Source organism: Rosa chinensis, chromosome 1, assembly GCF_002994745.2.
Source record: "Rosa chinensis cultivar Old Blush chromosome 1, RchiOBHm-V2, whole genome shotgun sequence".
In the NCBI taxonomy this organism is placed as follows: Eukaryota; Viridiplantae; Streptophyta; class Magnoliopsida; order Rosales; family Rosaceae; genus Rosa; species Rosa chinensis.
In genome coordinates, this window is record NC_037088.1 from 19,702,203 (window position 1) to 19,719,441 (window position 17,239).

The 17,239-nt window shown below is 36.0% G+C and overlaps 4 protein-coding genes across 15 annotated transcripts; 2 read left to right on the forward strand and 2 right to left on the reverse strand.

The window, feature by feature from the left end:
• Positions 1-2,991: 2,991 nt before the first annotated feature.
• LOC112193602 (pentatricopeptide repeat-containing protein At2g19280) lies at positions 2,992-7,309 on the forward strand. Of its 11 annotated transcripts, none has more exons than XM_040513595.1 (6): positions 2,992-3,205; positions 3,370-3,483; positions 3,566-5,770; positions 5,998-6,391; positions 6,480-6,596; positions 7,000-7,309. In XM_040513595.1, the coding sequence occupies exons 2-3, from the start codon at positions 3,377-3,379 to the stop codon at positions 5,457-5,459; spliced, it is 2,001 nt and encodes a 666-aa protein (XP_040369529.1). In that variant the 5' UTR covers positions 2,992-3,205; positions 3,370-3,376; the 3' UTR covers positions 5,460-5,770; positions 5,998-6,391; positions 6,480-6,596; positions 7,000-7,309. The 11 variants fall into 11 exon arrangements, with proteins under 11 accessions (XP_040369529.1, XP_040369532.1, XP_040369524.1 ...); XM_040513598.1 differs by having other exon boundaries at positions 5,998-6,179; positions 6,323-6,391; positions 6,480-7,309; XM_040513590.1 differs by having other exon boundaries at positions 5,998-6,596; positions 6,976-7,309.
• A 401-nt stretch (positions 7,310-7,710) lies between these two features.
• Positions 7,711-10,430, reverse strand: LOC112193631 (MATH domain and coiled-coil domain-containing protein At3g58210). 2 transcript variants are annotated; one of them, XM_024333877.2, is made up of 4 exons: positions 10,307-10,430; positions 10,051-10,188; positions 9,572-9,747; positions 7,711-8,860 (listed from the first exon to the last, which is right to left on the reverse strand). In XM_024333877.2, exons 1-4 carry the CDS (start codon positions 10,339-10,341, stop codon positions 7,983-7,985), a joined length of 1,227 nt encoding a protein of 408 aa, XP_024189645.1. In that variant the 5' UTR covers positions 10,342-10,430; the 3' UTR covers positions 7,711-7,982. The 2 variants fall into 2 exon arrangements, with proteins under 2 accessions (XP_024189645.1, XP_040369542.1); XM_040513608.1 differs by having other exon boundaries at positions 10,051-10,191; positions 10,307-10,419.
• A 1,044-nt stretch (positions 10,431-11,474) lies between these two features.
• Positions 11,475-12,122, reverse strand: LOC121053171. The gene has a single exon (XM_040519785.1). The coding sequence runs from the start codon at positions 12,120-12,122 to the stop codon at positions 11,475-11,477; it is 648 nt and encodes a 215-aa protein (XP_040375719.1).
• A 3,884-nt stretch (positions 12,123-16,006) lies between these two features.
• Positions 16,007-16,919, forward strand: LOC121053172 (pentatricopeptide repeat-containing protein At2g19280-like). The gene is made up of 3 exons (XM_040519787.1): positions 16,007-16,499; positions 16,610-16,614; positions 16,752-16,919. The coding sequence occupies exons 1-3, from the start codon at positions 16,007-16,009 to the stop codon at positions 16,917-16,919; spliced, it is 666 nt and encodes a 221-aa protein (XP_040375721.1).
• Positions 16,920-17,239: the final 320 nt, after the last annotated feature.

Sequence of the window (17,239 nt, forward strand, 5' to 3'; positions counted from 1 at the left end):
GAAGTTTGAAATTAATGTTGTAGCCTACTCTTTAGCAGTCCATGCTGGAATCTATGATATCAATGCTTTTTGATGCTATAAAAGTTTAGTGTGTTTGCATGAGCACATTAAATTATTAAATTCCTGACCCCCATTTAGTAGAACTGGAAGATCAATAAAAAAAAAATTTCCTAGCAGAAGTCAAGGGAAGCTTAAAAATTGGAAAGTACTATCTCCCCTCTAGGGCACAACTCTTGCTTTATAGTGAGCTTAAACCTTCCACGGTCATCATTCTCACTTGAGCACTTCTCTTCCAACACTTGCCAGTTCTAATAAAAACTGTTACCTGCCAGTCAGGGGCAACAGCCCAAATGGCACGGCTGTTCCGTGAGAAGTGCTGACTCCTATCTAGCCAACATTTATAGTAGCAAAGTTTTCCTCCATTTATGAGATGAATAGTGGGTTTTAAGAATGATGAATTTCATGTAGAACTGGTGTCAAAGATAATTGAAAAATATGTGATTTCTGCTTACGAACTTTCTTTTGGTGACAATATGTTCTACCAAAGAAATTATTTTCTAAAATCCAAACGTGAGTCTGGACTTTAAATGTTTGAAGCATATCACTTGATTCCTTGATCAATGCCAACTACTCTTGTTTTACCTACTGCATGGCTTCAATTATTTTTCATTCCTGAAGCCCCTAGTTCACTTTTTGCTCCAGTGTGCTTCTAGGGAAAGAGTCATCTATTTTATGGCCACTATCTTATCATTTCATACTCCATATTGTTATGGGCTATCCCAGGAGGGGTTCATTATGCATCTTTCTAGTGAAATTAAATATCTGTCTGCATTGACATGCAGCCAGCGGATCATCAGCAGCGGCTTTCCCTGTGCTTTGACAAACTAATGGCAGATGTTACTAGGAGCTTGGATTCAACAGGGACAAGTTCACTCAAAACCTCACTGTATTCAGGAAAGATTTTCGTGTGAAATAACTCAAGCATTGCAGAATATTATCTGTACCTGCAGCAGATGTTAATGGAATATAATGTTGCATACTTCTCTAATTGTAAACACGGAATCTCTGGTTTTCGGAGCAGGCTTCTCTAGTTTAAACATGGGACTCTCTGGTAAGAGATATAGGGAAGCTAACTTTTTGAAGTTCATGGGTTTATGGAACTTGAAGGAGCATTGTGAATTTTTGTGGTGGTTGTATACTCAACTGTAGCTGAAGGGAGAAGATACTAAGATTTTTGCCGTGCTGGTGGTTTGTAGATGATAGTGGTGGGTTTGACATGTAGTCAGAAATGGCCAGTTCTAATATTAGTCGATCATTCTTTTAGACCAAAGGTATACATCTCCTCAAGTTTGTGTTTAGGAATGGGAAGTTGTAAGTTGATCTCCTGCGCATTAACCTCTACATATTCTTTGTATTTGTTGATAATAGGAAGGAAAAGAAAGGGTTTGTTCTTGGTTCCTTAGACTTTGTTTTCTTGGCTCTTTACCTTTAGGCCTCGTTTGGTTCACGGAAAGGAAATCAATTCCTTTGTCTTTCCCGTGGGGAAGGGAAACTAAAGTTCCTGTCAGATTTCATTTCCTGTGTTTGGTAAAGTAGGCCAGTAGGGAAAGCATTCAGGAAAGATCATTTGATTTCCCTTCTGATGTTTGGTTGGTGCAGGAAAAGAAAGTAAAAATATATCGATGTTTCAATAATACCTCTCTATTTTAAAATAAAAACAACTTGGAATGAATTTTCAACACTACCAAGAGTACTCAAGCAATTAATGCTAGGGTATCATTGTCCAAAATAATTGCAATTAATTCTGGGAAATGGGATAGGAAACTCAATCCTATGAAGTTTGAGTGGAATGAGTTTACCCCCAACTTTCTCCTATGTCCAGAAAGCATTTCCGGACTTTGTGGTTACCAAACAAAGGAAATGAATAATTTTCTTTTGGAAATTATTCTATGCACCGACGGTGTAAGTGACCCAACCCTTATAAAATAATCTCAACCCTTGATATTTATTATCAACTTTATTTTTAATAAACAAAAAGTGTATTTAATGCAATCTAACCATTCATTTATGTTGGTGCAAGTGCACGGCGGTGCTTTGAATAATCTCTCATTTTCCTTTTCCAAGTCCTCAAATCCGCGAAACAAACGAGACCTAGTTTCATGTGAAATTCCTACATTAAAGGGGCGGATTTTATTTTATTTATTTATTTCTTTTTTCCGGTTGAAAGAAGTGGATAGTATTTTTAATCTTTCAATCTGTTTTTTGACGCACCATGTGAGTAGCAAGTGTAATCTAATTTTGTTGCTTGAATGATACAGGTTAGTCCATTATTGTAGCCGGTCAGCAAATTTGTCAATTTTGATTGCATTTAAATCTCAATTTATTCTGAAGGTGTATCTACAATTGTACATGTTTCATTAATTCCCCTTGTTCCAAACTGGAATGAGGGTATGTGATCTACAATTGGAAAGTAATTGTCACCACAATTTGTAATGTTTTAGTATGATTATGGAAGAGTTTAAAACCAACTTAGGTTGGTATTTGAGGCATTATAGATCTGCTGAATTAGTATACTTATTGGTCAAGACATAAAGTAGATTGGAGATTTCGAGGCATTATAGATTTGCTTAATTCGTATACTTACGATTATCTAGATGGAAAATTCTTTCATGTATCAGCGGTGCAAGTCATCAGATCTCAGCCGTTAATATTTATGGATAGTGATGCAGTAAGAGCTTCAGGCTAAAAAGATGGAGGTATGAACATTTGAATCATTTCAATGATTGAACGATTGAACTTGATAGTTGTAATGCTCTAAAAACCTTACAATTGTTTCTTCTTCCTTTAAAATTGTATACATATAGGACTAAAAACCGGAAAACCCAGATTGATTTTGTCGTTTTAAAAATAAAAAATAACGAACCATAAATTATAAAACCGACCCGACCCAACCATCCTCTAGCCTAAAACAAATGAGAGAAAAATGTTTATTTTCCAAGATTATTATTTTTCCTTACTCCCTGTTGTCACAAATGAAGGGCAAACCGACTTTAATGTAAAGGCCGCAAGATATGAAGGAGCTAGAAACGCCCAGTTGCCCAAAAACAAGGTTGCTGAAACCCTGAAGAAGACTCAAGTGGTCAACTCAAGCAAGCAAGCAAGTTAACCGGCCACCGGCTTCCGGCTTCTTTGGCAAAAGGTTCTGGTAAGGTTTTGTCTTCCTTCTTTGAATTCGAAACCAGCTGCTGTATATTTGGCAGAAATTGCTAATCCATTTCATTGATTATAACTGTAGACTTTTAGTTTGGTCATTTCATGGAATGGGTCATCGCCAATGTATTCATTTGAGAATTTCTGTGTTTTGTTAAGGTTGTTGATGAAGGTGTTGTCGTGGATGATTAGAAATGTGTATGCTACTCGCTTGAAGCTCATCATGTTCAGGACAAGTACAATCAAACCTCTTTCTTCCATATCCACCTCAAGGTATCAACAACATACTGTTTCTCCTCATAATGCCTCTTTGCTCAATCCAACTGTATTTAGACACTAGTTCTTTGCTTTCCAGTAACCAGACGGCAGATGATGATGATGATGAAATGAAAAGAATCATGTTGATACTCGCGAAACGTCCTTGGATTCTTGGTTGTCAGAATGGGTATAATGTCTATCGGAATCAGTTCAATGTAGTACAGATTTTGAACTATTTGTTTGAGGAGAGTTTGGATGCTAATCTTGCTTTATACTTTTTCAAGTGGTCAGAATGTTGCGCCGCATCAAAGCATACGGTTTGGACTGTATGTCGAATGGTACATATTTTGGTTTCTGGGAACTTGAATCACAGAGCAGTGGACCTGCTACTGCGTCTTGTGAGAAATCATTCTGAAGAGGAGACATGTAGTTTGTTACTAGAAGTTCTTTATGGAACCCACAGCGAAAGAAGGGTTTTAGAAACTGTGTGTAGCATGCTAGTCGATCAGTATATTAAGGAAGGCATGGTGAACGTGGCTCTGAATGTGACATATGAAATGAAGCACCTAAACATTTTTCCTTCTGGTGGAGTCTGCAACACTCTGCTGCGAGCATTATTAGAATCAAACCAGGTGGACTTTGCATGGGATTTCTTGGAAGTTATGCGGACAAGAGGACTGGGTTTGAATTCTTCTATTATAAGTCTCTTCATTCATAAGTACTGTAGTGAGGGTGATCTGGGAAGTGGTTTCAAGTTGCTTGTTGAAATGAAGAAGTATGGGATTCAACCTGATGTTGTTTCATATACAATTGTTATTCATTCCCTTTGCAAGATGTCTTATTTGAAAGAAGCCACTACTTTATTGTTTAAGATGACTCAGTTGGGTATCTCTCCTGATTCGGTCTTGATTAGTTCAGTTATTGATGGCCACTGCCAGTTGAGACAAACAGCGGCTGCAATTAAGATACTGAAGATCTTCCGTCCTCCCCTCAATATTTTTTTGTACAATAGCTTTACTTCAAAGCTATGTACAGATGGCAACATGTTTGAAGCTTCTGAACTTTTTCTTGAGATGTCTGAGTTTGGCTTGCTCCCAGATTGTGTTTGTTACTCAACCATAATAGGGGGCTACTGCAAAGTGAAAGACATGAATAGAGCTTTTCTGTATTTTGGAAGAATGTTAAAAAGTGGAATTACACCATCTGCTACCACATACACGTTGCTCATCGATGCTTACTGCAAGTCTGGAGATATAGAAATGGCCGAAGATATGTTTCAAGCAATGCTTTCAGAGGGTCTACCACCTGATATTGTGACTTACAACACTTTAATGGATGGCTTCGGAAGGAAGGGACACTTACAAAAGGTTTTTGGGGTCTTAGATATGATGAATTCTTCTAATGTTTCCCCTGATGTTGTTACATATAACACTCTCATTCATAGTCTTGCCACAAGAGGATTTGCCAATGAGGCAAAACAAATCATGTTTGAACTTATCAAAAGGGGTTTCTCCCTGGATGTAGCAGCATTCACTAATGTTATAGACGGGTTTTCAAAGAAGGGGAACTTTGAGGAAGTCTTTTTTGTGTGGTTCTGCATGAGTGAGCATGAGGTCAAACCCGATGTAGTGACATGCAGTGCCCTTCTCAACGGATACTGTAAGAAACGTCAAATGGAACAAGCCAATGTATTATTTCGCAAGATGCTTGATATTGGATTACATCCAGACCTGATACTGTATAACACTTTGATTCGTGGATTTTGTAATGTTGGAAGCATTGATGATGCTTGCAACTTGATATGTATGATGGTTGAAAATGGTATCCTTCCCAATAACATTACTCACCGGGCACTTGTCCTTGGGTTCGGAAAAAAGAGGGTTAGGAATCCTTTTTTAGTGGCAGCTCTTAAATTGCAAGAAATTCTTCTCAGATATGGTATTCATGCTGATTTTGATGAATATTTAATACCAGAAAGCTGCACCCATTGATACACGAAAAGTGTTTAGTTTCAATTGAGTAAATTCAATCTTCAATCAGAACAAATCATTTGGTGCTGGCACTGTGCTTGGCTGCGAGCAGAAGAGAAATTACCAGCATGGGCCAGGGATGCTATCTCATGTCCTGAATACATGCATTCACTTCGTGGACTTGATGACGGAACAGGTCTAGATTGGATCAAGAAACATCTCCATGTAGCTGATGCCAGCTTTAGATTATGAAAGAATTGAGTGATACTTTAAGAAGAGAAAAAAACCAACTCTTTTTAATGCTAGACCACTGCGAACTTGGACTTGAAAAGGTAACTTTTCATGTTCTGATTGTTTGGTTTGTGCAGTCAATTCTGTGGTGTTCTTTGCTAATATTGGTGCCTCAAGGCTCAAACCGTATGATTTTTTTTTTTTTTTTTAACTTTTAGATTGATTCTTGTTCCTTCATTATTTCAAACCTTTTTTTTGTCCTGGTAATGTACACAACATACAGCCTAAATTTATCTAATATATCTCAACTTCTTTTCATTGTTGGTAGAAAAGCACTACGTATATGATGCAGCACAAAACTCTACACAGATAAGAATGTCAATTCTACTCCTGCAAAAATCATATAAAACAGTGATCTGAGGTCAAAGAACATGAGTGTGGTGTTTATGAAGAACTCTTTTAAAAGTTGGTGGATTTGAGTTGGAAGGCATGTGAATTGAAGTTACAGAGGTCAGTGTTGGTTTGAAGATAATCATAACACCCTTGCATTTTGTTAAAAAAAGATGATTATATATACTCTAAAAGAGTTTCCAAAATGGATCATCCTTGGATTGCACTATTGGAGAGTGAAGGTTATGATGAATGATGACTAGGGGTGCAAGCGAAGATCTTAGCCATTCTGGGATGAACTGATGGAGCTCCCCTGCTGTCAAGGCTATCTGGTAGATCCAAGGAATATTCTGTGTGCATTTGACTGAAGTGAGCTTGAGTCAATTCACCTGTTGACTTTGCGCATAATTTTTGTTGAAGGTTGTATTCATGTGATGGTATTTTACTGGTCAAAACACAGAAGAATAGGCAGGGTCAACAGTGAGGACACGACAGACAATACTCCCTATGAACTATGACATCCAAGAGATATGAAAGGTACTTTTGGTTAGATTAATTCTATTCAACCAAATAACAATATAGAAAATGGATAACAGTAAATGCTACTTTGATGAAAGTTAAATTTGTTTAGAAAGATGAAAAAAGCTTTATTTGAAATGATCAGGTCATTAAACAAACCAATGCATGAAGGGTATAGAGTAAAAGTGTAACTAAATAAGGTCCATAGATTAATGCGTTGGTTTATGTAATATGTTTCAGAAGGTTATTTGGTTTGTCTAAACGAGGGGCTAGTAAGTTGATACCCTCTTAGATAACTTAAGTTTCCATGATGATTTAGATAATTAGATTACTTTCATTGCACTCACTTTCTCCTTCATCAATATTTATGTTTTCATCATGTGTATTAATTCCAAAGTTTCATTTCCTATTTTTCTTGGAGGTTCCTGTTCCAAGTGAGGAGGTAGGCTTGGAGGAATGATTGCTGTTCTTGTAACTACTACTGCTGAGCTCTATGACGTTCGAGTTTGGAGGAGTGATTGCTATTCTGGCTGAGTATCGAGTTCTGGGTGGAAATCCCTACTTAAGGAATAGCATTTTTAAGGAGTCAATTACAATGGTTAATGTATATATACATAATTAGAGTGTTTGCAGTTTCTTCTGCCCTCTCCTTTTTCTTCAAATTCATTTACTCTCATGTTTGAAAGGGGCAATTTTATTTCACAGGTCATGAAAGACGTTTGCTTTTATCATAGGCAATTTGTCATGTATGGATTGGAGTGGTGTAATCAAACAATTTAACCTCGTCATAAATCCTTGGGTCTGGACAACTGCCAAGAATCAATATCAAGTTATCAACTTCTCGATGAGCAAAGCCGCTACCTAGTGACAGACATTCAGCTGTTGAAATCTTATATCATCTCCACTAGCTTCATAGAACTGTTCCAGGACAAGATAAACAGCAATACTGGTTTACACAGTCAAGTATATTATGAATAAGTTGGAAACTGAAAACTCTGCCGTGAGTCATGAGTGATTATGAGATAGATCCTCAAGACAAACTTGACAATCCTACCAAAGCGTTCAATCCAAACATGAAATAAAATGAAGGCGTCACTTGCCTAGTTTTAAGAATAACATTAAGACTCAATGATGATAAAAATGCATTTTGAACAAAAGTACGTTCAAATACATGGCTTGAACAGAGGCATAATATCAGGGAATCAATGCCAGAATCCTTCTACAGATTAGTATCTTAGAACACTAAAATATAGTCGATAAAGTTGTAATATGTGCCACACATATTGGTCCTGCAACTGATATTAGCATAAAATCTATCATAACGCTACGGCTTCCATAACCTAGTTGTCAATGTCAAACATATCTGCCCTACTATTCATATCTAGAGAAACTCCTACAGTAAGGCTAAGGCATCCCATAACCTAGTTCAGTTTCCATATCTATCTCAACGAGGCCCTCTTCCTCCTTTGACAAGTCCTTCTTTGCTGCCTCCAGGTCCATCTTTGTAACAGCTAGTGCAAGAGTTCGCCTCTTATGTTCATTAACCAAGCCTTCCACATCTTCTCTCATTCTTTTCACCTTCCTTAGCTTTTCCCAAAGCTTCTTCATAGCCAAAGCAGATTGAACTTGAGGCTCAAGCCAAGCCAAGTCAAATTTGAAGATCTCAAGATCCTCCCACAAAGTTTGAAGGCGCTCACAGGTCTCTTGAGTCATATCCTTGATCTTTGTAGTCTTCAGAAAGTGCAAGAGTTCACCCAAAGTTTGGAACGCGCATTGTGTTATGCTACGGCCTCTCCTTCTTTGGCGCTCAATCAATGAAGGATGCACGGAACAAACTTCCTCCAGCAATGGAACAAAAGCTCTCTCTATCTTTCCAAAACCCATAAAATCTATAAGCTTGCCAGTTGGGTTGGTTGGGACTTCCGCAACATCCTGGACTACAGAAGGGACAGTAGAGCTTATTGCAGAGTTGTCAGAACCTGGGGCATCCTGCAAAGGAGGTATCAGCTCAATATATGCGGCCTTAGTTGCTGGTGAAGAGTCTGGAGCTTGCATAGGATCCACATTTGGTTCCGGCCCTTCATGTTCTTTCCTTGAGGACTCCGTAGTTACAGAAACATTAGACCCTTGATCTTCCATCTTTAGTGGGACATCAACCTTGGCTTTAAGAATACATATATCATTCAAAAGATAACCTGCACTGCATTCATATAGTTCACTGAGGGGCATGAAAGCTTTGAACCCCCAGTCACTCTTGTTTGCATCGAATTCTCTTTGAATGCCTGTGAACCCAAATAATTAACAGAGTTAACACACAGTCAACAACAAAAGAATGCGATGTTCATCACCAGGTCACAAGCACACAATCTGTTTTGAGGTTACTACAGATACACATTTTTGGTTTTCTAGAAATTCAATGACACTCGGAGTAAATGCTAGTAACAATAATAACAATTTATATAAATTTTTGTCTCACCACAAAGGAGATGGAAGAATGAGATGAGACGCATACGGTTAATCTCTAAAAGATAATATCAACCAACCAACAAGAGATGACTTTCTGTAGTGTACACCAACTGGTTTCATTTTAAATAAATAACCAAGTTTGTATATTTCCTTCCTTTTCCACACATTGCAAAAGCAAGCTTGTCAGTTAGGTTACAACCAATAATTTCTAAATACAATGGGAGTTGGATCCTCTGGCTGCTTGCTCTTGCATGTTCCAGAGCTAGTCGTCTGTTAGAAATCCAAGGGTTCTGGAAATTTGTTACCAATCCAATCCATTTCTTCATTTGTGCCAACATCTTTGAATTTATAATACACGACTATAAGATTGAAATCAAGAAAATGAACAAAAGGGTGCATTGATGGCAAATTGACATAGTATGCCAACTTACTAAGTTGTTCCAAAGCATCATAAGTTTCACACATGGAAGAATACGAAATGACCAAAAAACCAAACAAAACATAGACAGGTACCAGAAACTATTTACCCTTTGTAGGCTTTGTGACTGACTTGTTAATGTCAAGTTGATTAACCACAGTCAATCTGAAGTGTGCAAATAGAGTCCACCCTGGTGGCAAATCATGAGCATTTGCAACCCCCAAATACAAAGACAAGTGCTTTCCCAGACTCTTATCATCGCCAGTCAGATACATAGAGAGCTGCCTGAGATATCAAATGCCAACCAAAGCTAGTAAAAACCAAGTAAAACTATTAACAATATTTAGCTACCAAGTGAGCTAGACTAGAAGCTTCTGGATGATTCTTAGTTCCATCTTGCCTTGATTTAAATTTGCAGCTTGTTGCTTAGTTAGTATCACATCCAAAAGGAAAACCCATGATTGGGGTAAATAACGAAAAAAGACATCATCTTGAAATAAAAGGTTGCATCTTTGGTGTCTTGAAATAAATATTGCGTCTTTGGCATTACACAAAAATCAATCTTGAAACTTGTTGAGAGGGGCGTACCATTTGATGCCTCCAATGGTGAAAATGTTAGAAACATACTTGCCCATCTTTAAGTTAGAGAAGTTTTCGATTCTCCAAGTGAATGTCCCAGATGGTGCAAGATCATCTTGCTCTTGATCCCCTTCCTCATTCTTCATTCTGCTACTTCCAACAGCAAAAACCCACATAAATATATTTGGTCGCAAACAATAACAATTTAGTACAGAACACCAAAAATCCTTAGTGGGTTACTTAAGCTGAGATTCAAAGACATTACCTTACAATGGCCGTTTGGTGATCGGCGAGAGACATGGTTTTGGAGAGAAACAGAGGAAGAACCCTAATGGTAGAGCTAGAAGAAGAAATTCGATCATGAATTGGTTATGAATGTGGGGCAGCTCACTTCAGACATATATAAAATATAGGCTCAAGCTCCATTTTTTATTTGGCCAGTCAAAGTCATGTGGATTCGTTATAAACATAGTCAAAGACACTTGTCTTATATGCTTAAAGAACTGCACTTCAGCCACTTCTAGCTAGAAATCATTTCAATTTTTAACTTAAGAGAGTGTGTTGTATATGAAATTAGTAGAATTTTTAAAGATATCTATGGAATTTAAAAGTGTGAGCATATTTAATATAGACTTTTAGCAGTTCATGAAAATTTTGGGGTATTCAATTAAGATTTTTAAAAATGAATGAAAGTACAAAGGTAGAAAATCATAGACAACTATAGACTTTGTAGTGTTAACTATATATTATCAAACTTCAATATTTTTCCAGCCACCAGACTAAAAATTTGAAAAAGTCTATGAAAATTCCTTTTTCAAGGAAAAAAGAAAAGAAAAAAAGTCTATCAAAATTCTCATTTGTTACCCATGTCGTAGTTAAAAATCACTAACAGAGGTGATTTTAGACTCTCCCACCTGAAATATCATAGTTTATCTCCATTTGCTTCTCTTGACCAACACCACTATTTTTCCTGTCCCGGGTAACTGGAGTCCCTAGTCTAGCATTTAAAGTGTCATAACATTACTTCAAATCAATGATACTAATATAACCAAAGCTATCTAACTTGACCAAGATATCCGAAAAAGAAACCAACTTAATTTTCAGAGCTATAATATGTCCCTTAATTTACTATGGACACCCATATTTATTCTCAATTTCATGACCATTGCAATTGTGAGTTTTTCTATTGGAACCTCCAAATTTACTAACTTTTTTTTAATCAAGTACGATAGCCCTTTATTGAAATGAAAAAAGTTCAAACATTACAAATCTCTGTTGCAATAGCAGATTGAAGAAAAGCGGGAGTAGAAAAATAAAAAGAATCCTGCCTAAGAGTATAGGCATGTGCTACTAACAGATGCGCAACTAGATTGCCTTTCCGACCAACAAAGGACACACTGACCCCCAGTGATGCCAATAAACTGCCCACATCATCAAAGAGTCTTCCCAACACCGATGTGTTGTGTAAGTTGCCTCTTCACTTCCGACGCATCAGTCTCCAAAACAGCCGGTAGGAAAGCATGATCAGCTGCAAACTCTGCAGCTCTCTTAGAAGCAAGAATTTCAACATGTTCCGGTGATATAAGCCCACTGAGAGGACAGGCCCCCCCAAGTATATGACCAAAAGCATTCCGAACCACAAAACCAAGGCCTCCCTGCCTGGTAATATGGTTAAACGATCCACCGACATTGATCTTCAAAAAACCAACTTTAGGTGCACACCATCGAACTACTCGAGCTCTGCCAGTAGTGGATTGAGTTTGTTTCAAATTATGAAACCTGAACTCCTGAAGTCTCGAGACAAGAAGGAGACTAACATCACAAGCCACAGTAGATTTCTGGTTCCACACTCTTTCATTGCGCTCCTTCCAAACTCCCCATAAGAGAAACATAAACTCCCCAAAATTCCTCAAAGATAATTCCTTGGCACAGAAATTCAACCAACCAAGTAAATCACTCTGTACCACCTGTGGGTTATAACATACCTGCTTCAGAATGGCCCTGGATTGCATAACTTCTTCCGTAAAGGGACAGTCCCTGCACAAATGGATTGTCGTCTCCCCATTAAACCCACACAGCATGCACTCCGCCGAGTCCACTACTACTCTTTTCGATGCCAGACTCCCTAGAGAGGGTAATATATCCAAACAGACCCGCCATATATGAATCTTAGCCTTATTCGGACTCAAAGCCTTCCACAATTTCTTCCAAAACGAAGCTCCCACCGGTAATGTCAGGGGACTATAGCTCGAAGAATGGGCAAAAGCATACCTATAAGCATATTTAACTGAGAATTTACCATCTCTGGACAACCTCCAACTCAATCCAAATTTACTCACTTGACCTCTATGCTTTTTACACCCTCCTATCAAATTTTTAAGTACTAAATTTACTCACTAAACCTCACTAAAGTTCCTCAAATAACCTCACTCATAAACAAATTATTATCTTTAAAATAAAAAACTTAGTCATTTAAATGATTTAATTACTCTATAAATCTTAACTACATATACATACCTTAATCAAAAAACATGCATAAATTGCTTTTCCAATAAAATAAAATAAATCAACACACAAGGTATTGATTTTTAAAATTAATTTCTAATCAATAAGAAAATAACATGAACTATTCTGTGGTTTTTTTTTCTTTCTTTCTATTTTAGCTGTTAAAGACACTGAAGAAATCATTTTTTCTTAATGTTTATTTATTTTCTCTACTTTTTGTACCTCATGATTAATTATTAAAATATATATATTTTTTATAACTGCTACTTTTTTTTTTTGTTGCAAATATAATGGATAGACTTATATTCAGGTCATAAATTATAATAGGATTTATTTTGTTTTCCCTCACCAATATGTGTTCAACATATATATCAATATATCATACATTTTTATGTCACGTTATCTCAATCATATTTTTAATTCTTATTAAACATAGGATTAATTTCAGTTTACCCCCCTGAGGTTTGGGGGTGTTATCATTTCACCCCCTGTACTTTCAATTTTGAATTTTTACCCCCTAAACTTTCCAATTTCAATCAGCCGTGTCCAATTTCTACTATTCCATCCAAATTGGACGTTAAGTTTGACTTTTGAGGGCTAAAATGGTTATTTCAACATAAAAAAATAAAAAAATTTATTTTTTTCTGTTATTTAGTTTTTTTTTTTTCGGTTTCTTTGCTTTTTTATTTTTTTTTTGTTTCTTCGTTTTTTTTTTTTTTTTTTTTTTCTGTTTCTTCGTTTTATTTATTATTTTTTATTTTATTTTGTCTTCAACCTATACACCACAAGTTATAATAGGTTTATGAAAACAAAAAAATACTCTAGGTAGTTGAAAGCCGCTCGTTGGTCTACGATATTTGTGACATATCTCCGATAAAGTGAAGAATTTAGGATATATCCCCAATAAAGTGAAGAAATATCTGTAAAAAATAATTTTACACTTTATCTGTAAATAAATATCTGTAAAAAATGATTTTACACAGATATTTCTTCACTTTATTGGGGATATACAGATATTTATAGAGAAAGTGTAAAATCATTTTTTACAGATATTTCTTCACTTTATTGGGGATATATCATAAAATTCTTCAATTTATTGGAGATATATGACAAATATCGTAGACCAAAAATGATTTTACACAGATATTTCTTCACTTTATTGGGGATATACAGATATTTATTTACAGATAAAGTGTAAAATTATTTTTTACAAATATTTCTTCACTTTATTGGGGATATATCCTAAAATTATTCACTTTATCAGAGATATATCACAAATATCATAGACCAGCGAGCGACTTTCAACCACGTAGAGTATTTTTTTGTTTTTATAAACCTATTATAACTTGTGGTGTATAGGTTGAAGACAAAATAAATAAATTAATTAAAAACTAAAAAAAATGAAGAAACAGAAAAGAAAAAAAAAACAGAAAAAATTAGAAAAATTATTTTTTTTATTTTTAATTTTTTTAAAAAAAAATTACGTTGAAATGACCATTTTAGCCCTCAAAAGTCAAACTTAACATCCAATTTGGACGGAATAGTAAAAATTGGACATGGTTGATTGAAATTGGAAAGTTTAGGGGGTAAAAATTCAAAATTGAAAGTACATGGGGTGAAATGATGACACCCCCAAACCTCAGGGGGGTAAATTGAAATTAATCCTTAAACATATATGAATGCTTTAATGAGTATGTACTGAATTGGAAAATGAAAATAGATATGGGAAATAATAAAGAATACAATCTAATATTATTGAATTGGAAAGTCTACATAAAATAAATATAATACTTTTTTGGTATAATTATTATCCTTAATAGTCATTTGTTAGTAAGTTATATTTGTCGTTTAATAATTCATAATAGAGTGAGGTAAAGTGAGCATTAGAAACACTCTTAGTTATACTTGTAATCTAAACAAGTAATAGACTAAATTTTATACTTTTTATGACCATTAATTCTCCATTGATTAGCAAATTCATCCTACCCATTAACTTCTTTTCCAAATTACATCACGTTAACTATTTGTAACATGCTATAACACCAACTCAACCATACCAAGACCATTCTTTTTTTTTTTTTTGAAAGATCCAAGACCATGCTTATAGTCGGACATGCACCACAAACAACCAAGTTCGGATAATATCACTGTCTGTCAGTCGTGGTCTGTTGGTTAGCTAGCCTAACTAACATCGTAGAGGTCACATGTTCAAATCTCACTGACATTAGGGGTGGGATGGAAAGTTACATTGTCGTCCAGAATTTTTAAAAAGAAAAGAAAATTGAAAACTTTTAGGAGAAACCTCGAGCTCATCTCAACCAAAAACAAAGATGTGCTTAATCGTTGAGACTTTATTGTTGCCTACCAGAGACGATTCACATCCTAGTTGGAGCTGCTGGAAAACATCTAAAGTACGCCTGAAAACACAAAATTTTGTCGGCTTCAATTTTCTCTCTACACCTAACAACTAAACCAATCAAGGCTAGAGGTGGAACTGCGATGAAAAGAAGAAGCTAATGATACCAATGCGCCAATGCCACATGGTTGGACGGCGGAGTTATGATCGGGTTGCTTTTGCGGGTCATCGGGTTGAAAAAACGGGTCGCGCGTTCTGACTTGGGATGGGGCTTATGGGTCATTAATCTGATCTGGATCTTTTATATATTCGAAATCAACAGTCCATGATTCTTTTTTATTTTTTCAAATTAAAAATGTATTCGCAGCATGTGTGGAGGAAGATTAGTCTTTAATAATAAAATGTCTTCTCACCAAAGTAAAGCAATTGTGAGCCATGTATCCCATACAATAATGGGTCTCACATACTGTAAAACCTTGATAAATGAATGTTCGATATATTCATAACCACCATCTTCTCCAGTCCCGACTCGGGACCAGTGTATGTTACTAAGAACCTCTCTAAATGCATAATATAATAATTTTTCTAGACATCCTTAAAGACCCAGTGAATATATAGAGTAATAATTGGTAAAATAAATGAAAGAAATATTATATAAATATTAATAATTGATGAAATACATATAAGAAATATTATAGAAAAATTCAAAATACATAACAATTAAAGAAATTTTAACAATTTATATTTTCTCAAAATATCCTTTTTTAGTCTTTTGCTTTTTTCTTGTGTCTTAACCGAATTGAACTTCATCCTTAATTTATTGCAATGCTTGCACCAGATTTGGTATATTGTTTTTCATCTTGTAGCAATTAGTTATTCAACCATAATAGGGGGACTACTGCAAAGTGAAAGACATGAATAGAGCTTTTCAGTATTTTGGGAAAATGTTAAAAAGTGGAATTACACCATCTGCTACCACATACACGTTGCTCATCGATGCTTACTGCAAGTCTGGAGATATAGAAATGGCCGAATATATATTTCAAGCAATGCTTTCAGAGGGTCTACTACCTGATATTGTGACTTACAAGTTACAACACTTTAATGGATGGCTTCGGAAGGAAGGGTCGACACTTACAAAAGGTTTTTGGGGTCTTAGATATGATGAATTCTTCTAATGTTTCCCCTGATGTTGTTACATATAACACTCTCATTCATAGTCTTGCCACAAGAGGATTTGCCAATGAGGCAAAGCAAATCATGTTTGAACTTATCAAAAGGGGTTTCTCCCTGGATGTAGCAGCATTCACTAATGTTATAGACGGGTTTTCAAAGAAGGGGAACTTTGAGGAAGTCTTTTTTGTGTGGTTCTGCATGAGTGAGCATGAGGTCAAACCCGATGTAGTGACATGCAGTGCCCTTCTCAACGGATACTGTAAGAAACGTCAAATGGAACAAGCCAATGTATTATTTCGCAAGATGCTTGATATTGGATTACATCCAGACCTGATAGTGTATAACACTTTGATTCGTGGATTTTGTAGTGTTGGAAGCATTGATGATGCTTGCAACTTGATATGTATGATGGTTGAAAATGGTATCCTTCCCAATAACATTACTCACGGGCACTTGTCCTTGGGTTCTGAAAAAAGAGGTTAGGAGTCCTGTTTTAGTGGCAGCTCTTAAATTGCAAGAAATTCTTCTCAGATATGGTATTCATGCTGATTTTGATGAATATTTAATACCAGAAAGCTGCACCCATTTTGGAGCATCTTTAGCAAATCAATCTGTAGATTGATACACGAAAAATGTTTAGTTTCAATTCTGAGTAAAATCAATCTTCAATCAGAACAAGTCATGTGGTGCTGGGACTGTGCTTGGCTGCGAGCAGAAGAGAAATTACCAGCATGGACCGGGGATGCTATCTCATGTCCTGAATACACTTCGAGCACTTGATGATGGAACAGGTCTAGATTGGATCAAGAAACATCTCCATTCACCTGATGCCAGGCTTTAGATTATGAAATAAATGAGTGATACTTTAAGAATAGAAAAAGCCAACTCTCTTTAATGCTAGACCACTACGAACTTGGACTTGCAAAGGTAACTTTTCATTCAAACTGTTCATGTTCTGATTGTGTAGAAAGTCATGGAAGCCATGGAAAAGAAGGACAGACGAAAGAGGATCAATACGGTGAGAACCTAAACTACTGATACCATGTAGAAAGTGATTTTCATTGAGTTGATGCTTACAATTGTACACATATATAGCAGTAATAAACTGCTGTTACAATGCAGGCATTAAACTATATTTACAGCTAGAATAAAAACTGATAA

Excerpts from the sequence above, each read along its gene's own strand:
- LOC112193631 (XM_040513608.1), bottom strand. The coding sequence starts at position 10,341 with ATGTCTCTCGCCGATCACCAAACGGCCATTGTAAG. Across the intron at positions 10,192-10,306 it reads CACCAAACGGCCATTGTAAG|CAGAATGAAGAATGAGGAAG; the intron begins GTAATGTCTTTG and ends TGTTGGAAGTAG. Across the intron at positions 8,861-9,571 it reads AGTCACAAAGCCTACAAAGG|GCATTCAAAGAGAATTCGAT; the intron begins GTAAATAGTTTC and ends TTGGGTTCACAG.
- LOC112193602 (XM_024333808.2), top strand. The coding sequence starts at position 3,377 with ATGAAGGTGTTGTCGTGGATGATTAGAAATGTGTATGCTACTCGCTTG. Across the intron at positions 3,484-3,565 it reads TCTTCCATATCCACCTCAAG|TAACCAGACGGCAGATGATG; the intron begins GTATCAACAACA and ends TTTGCTTTCCAG.
- LOC121053171 (XM_040519785.1), bottom strand. The coding sequence starts at position 12,122 with ATGCTGTGTGGGTTTAATGGGGAGACGACAATCCATTTGTGCAGGGAC.
- LOC121053172 (XM_040519787.1), top strand. The coding sequence starts at position 16,007 with ATGGATGGCTTCGGAAGGAAGGGTCGACACTTACAAAAGGTTTTTGGG.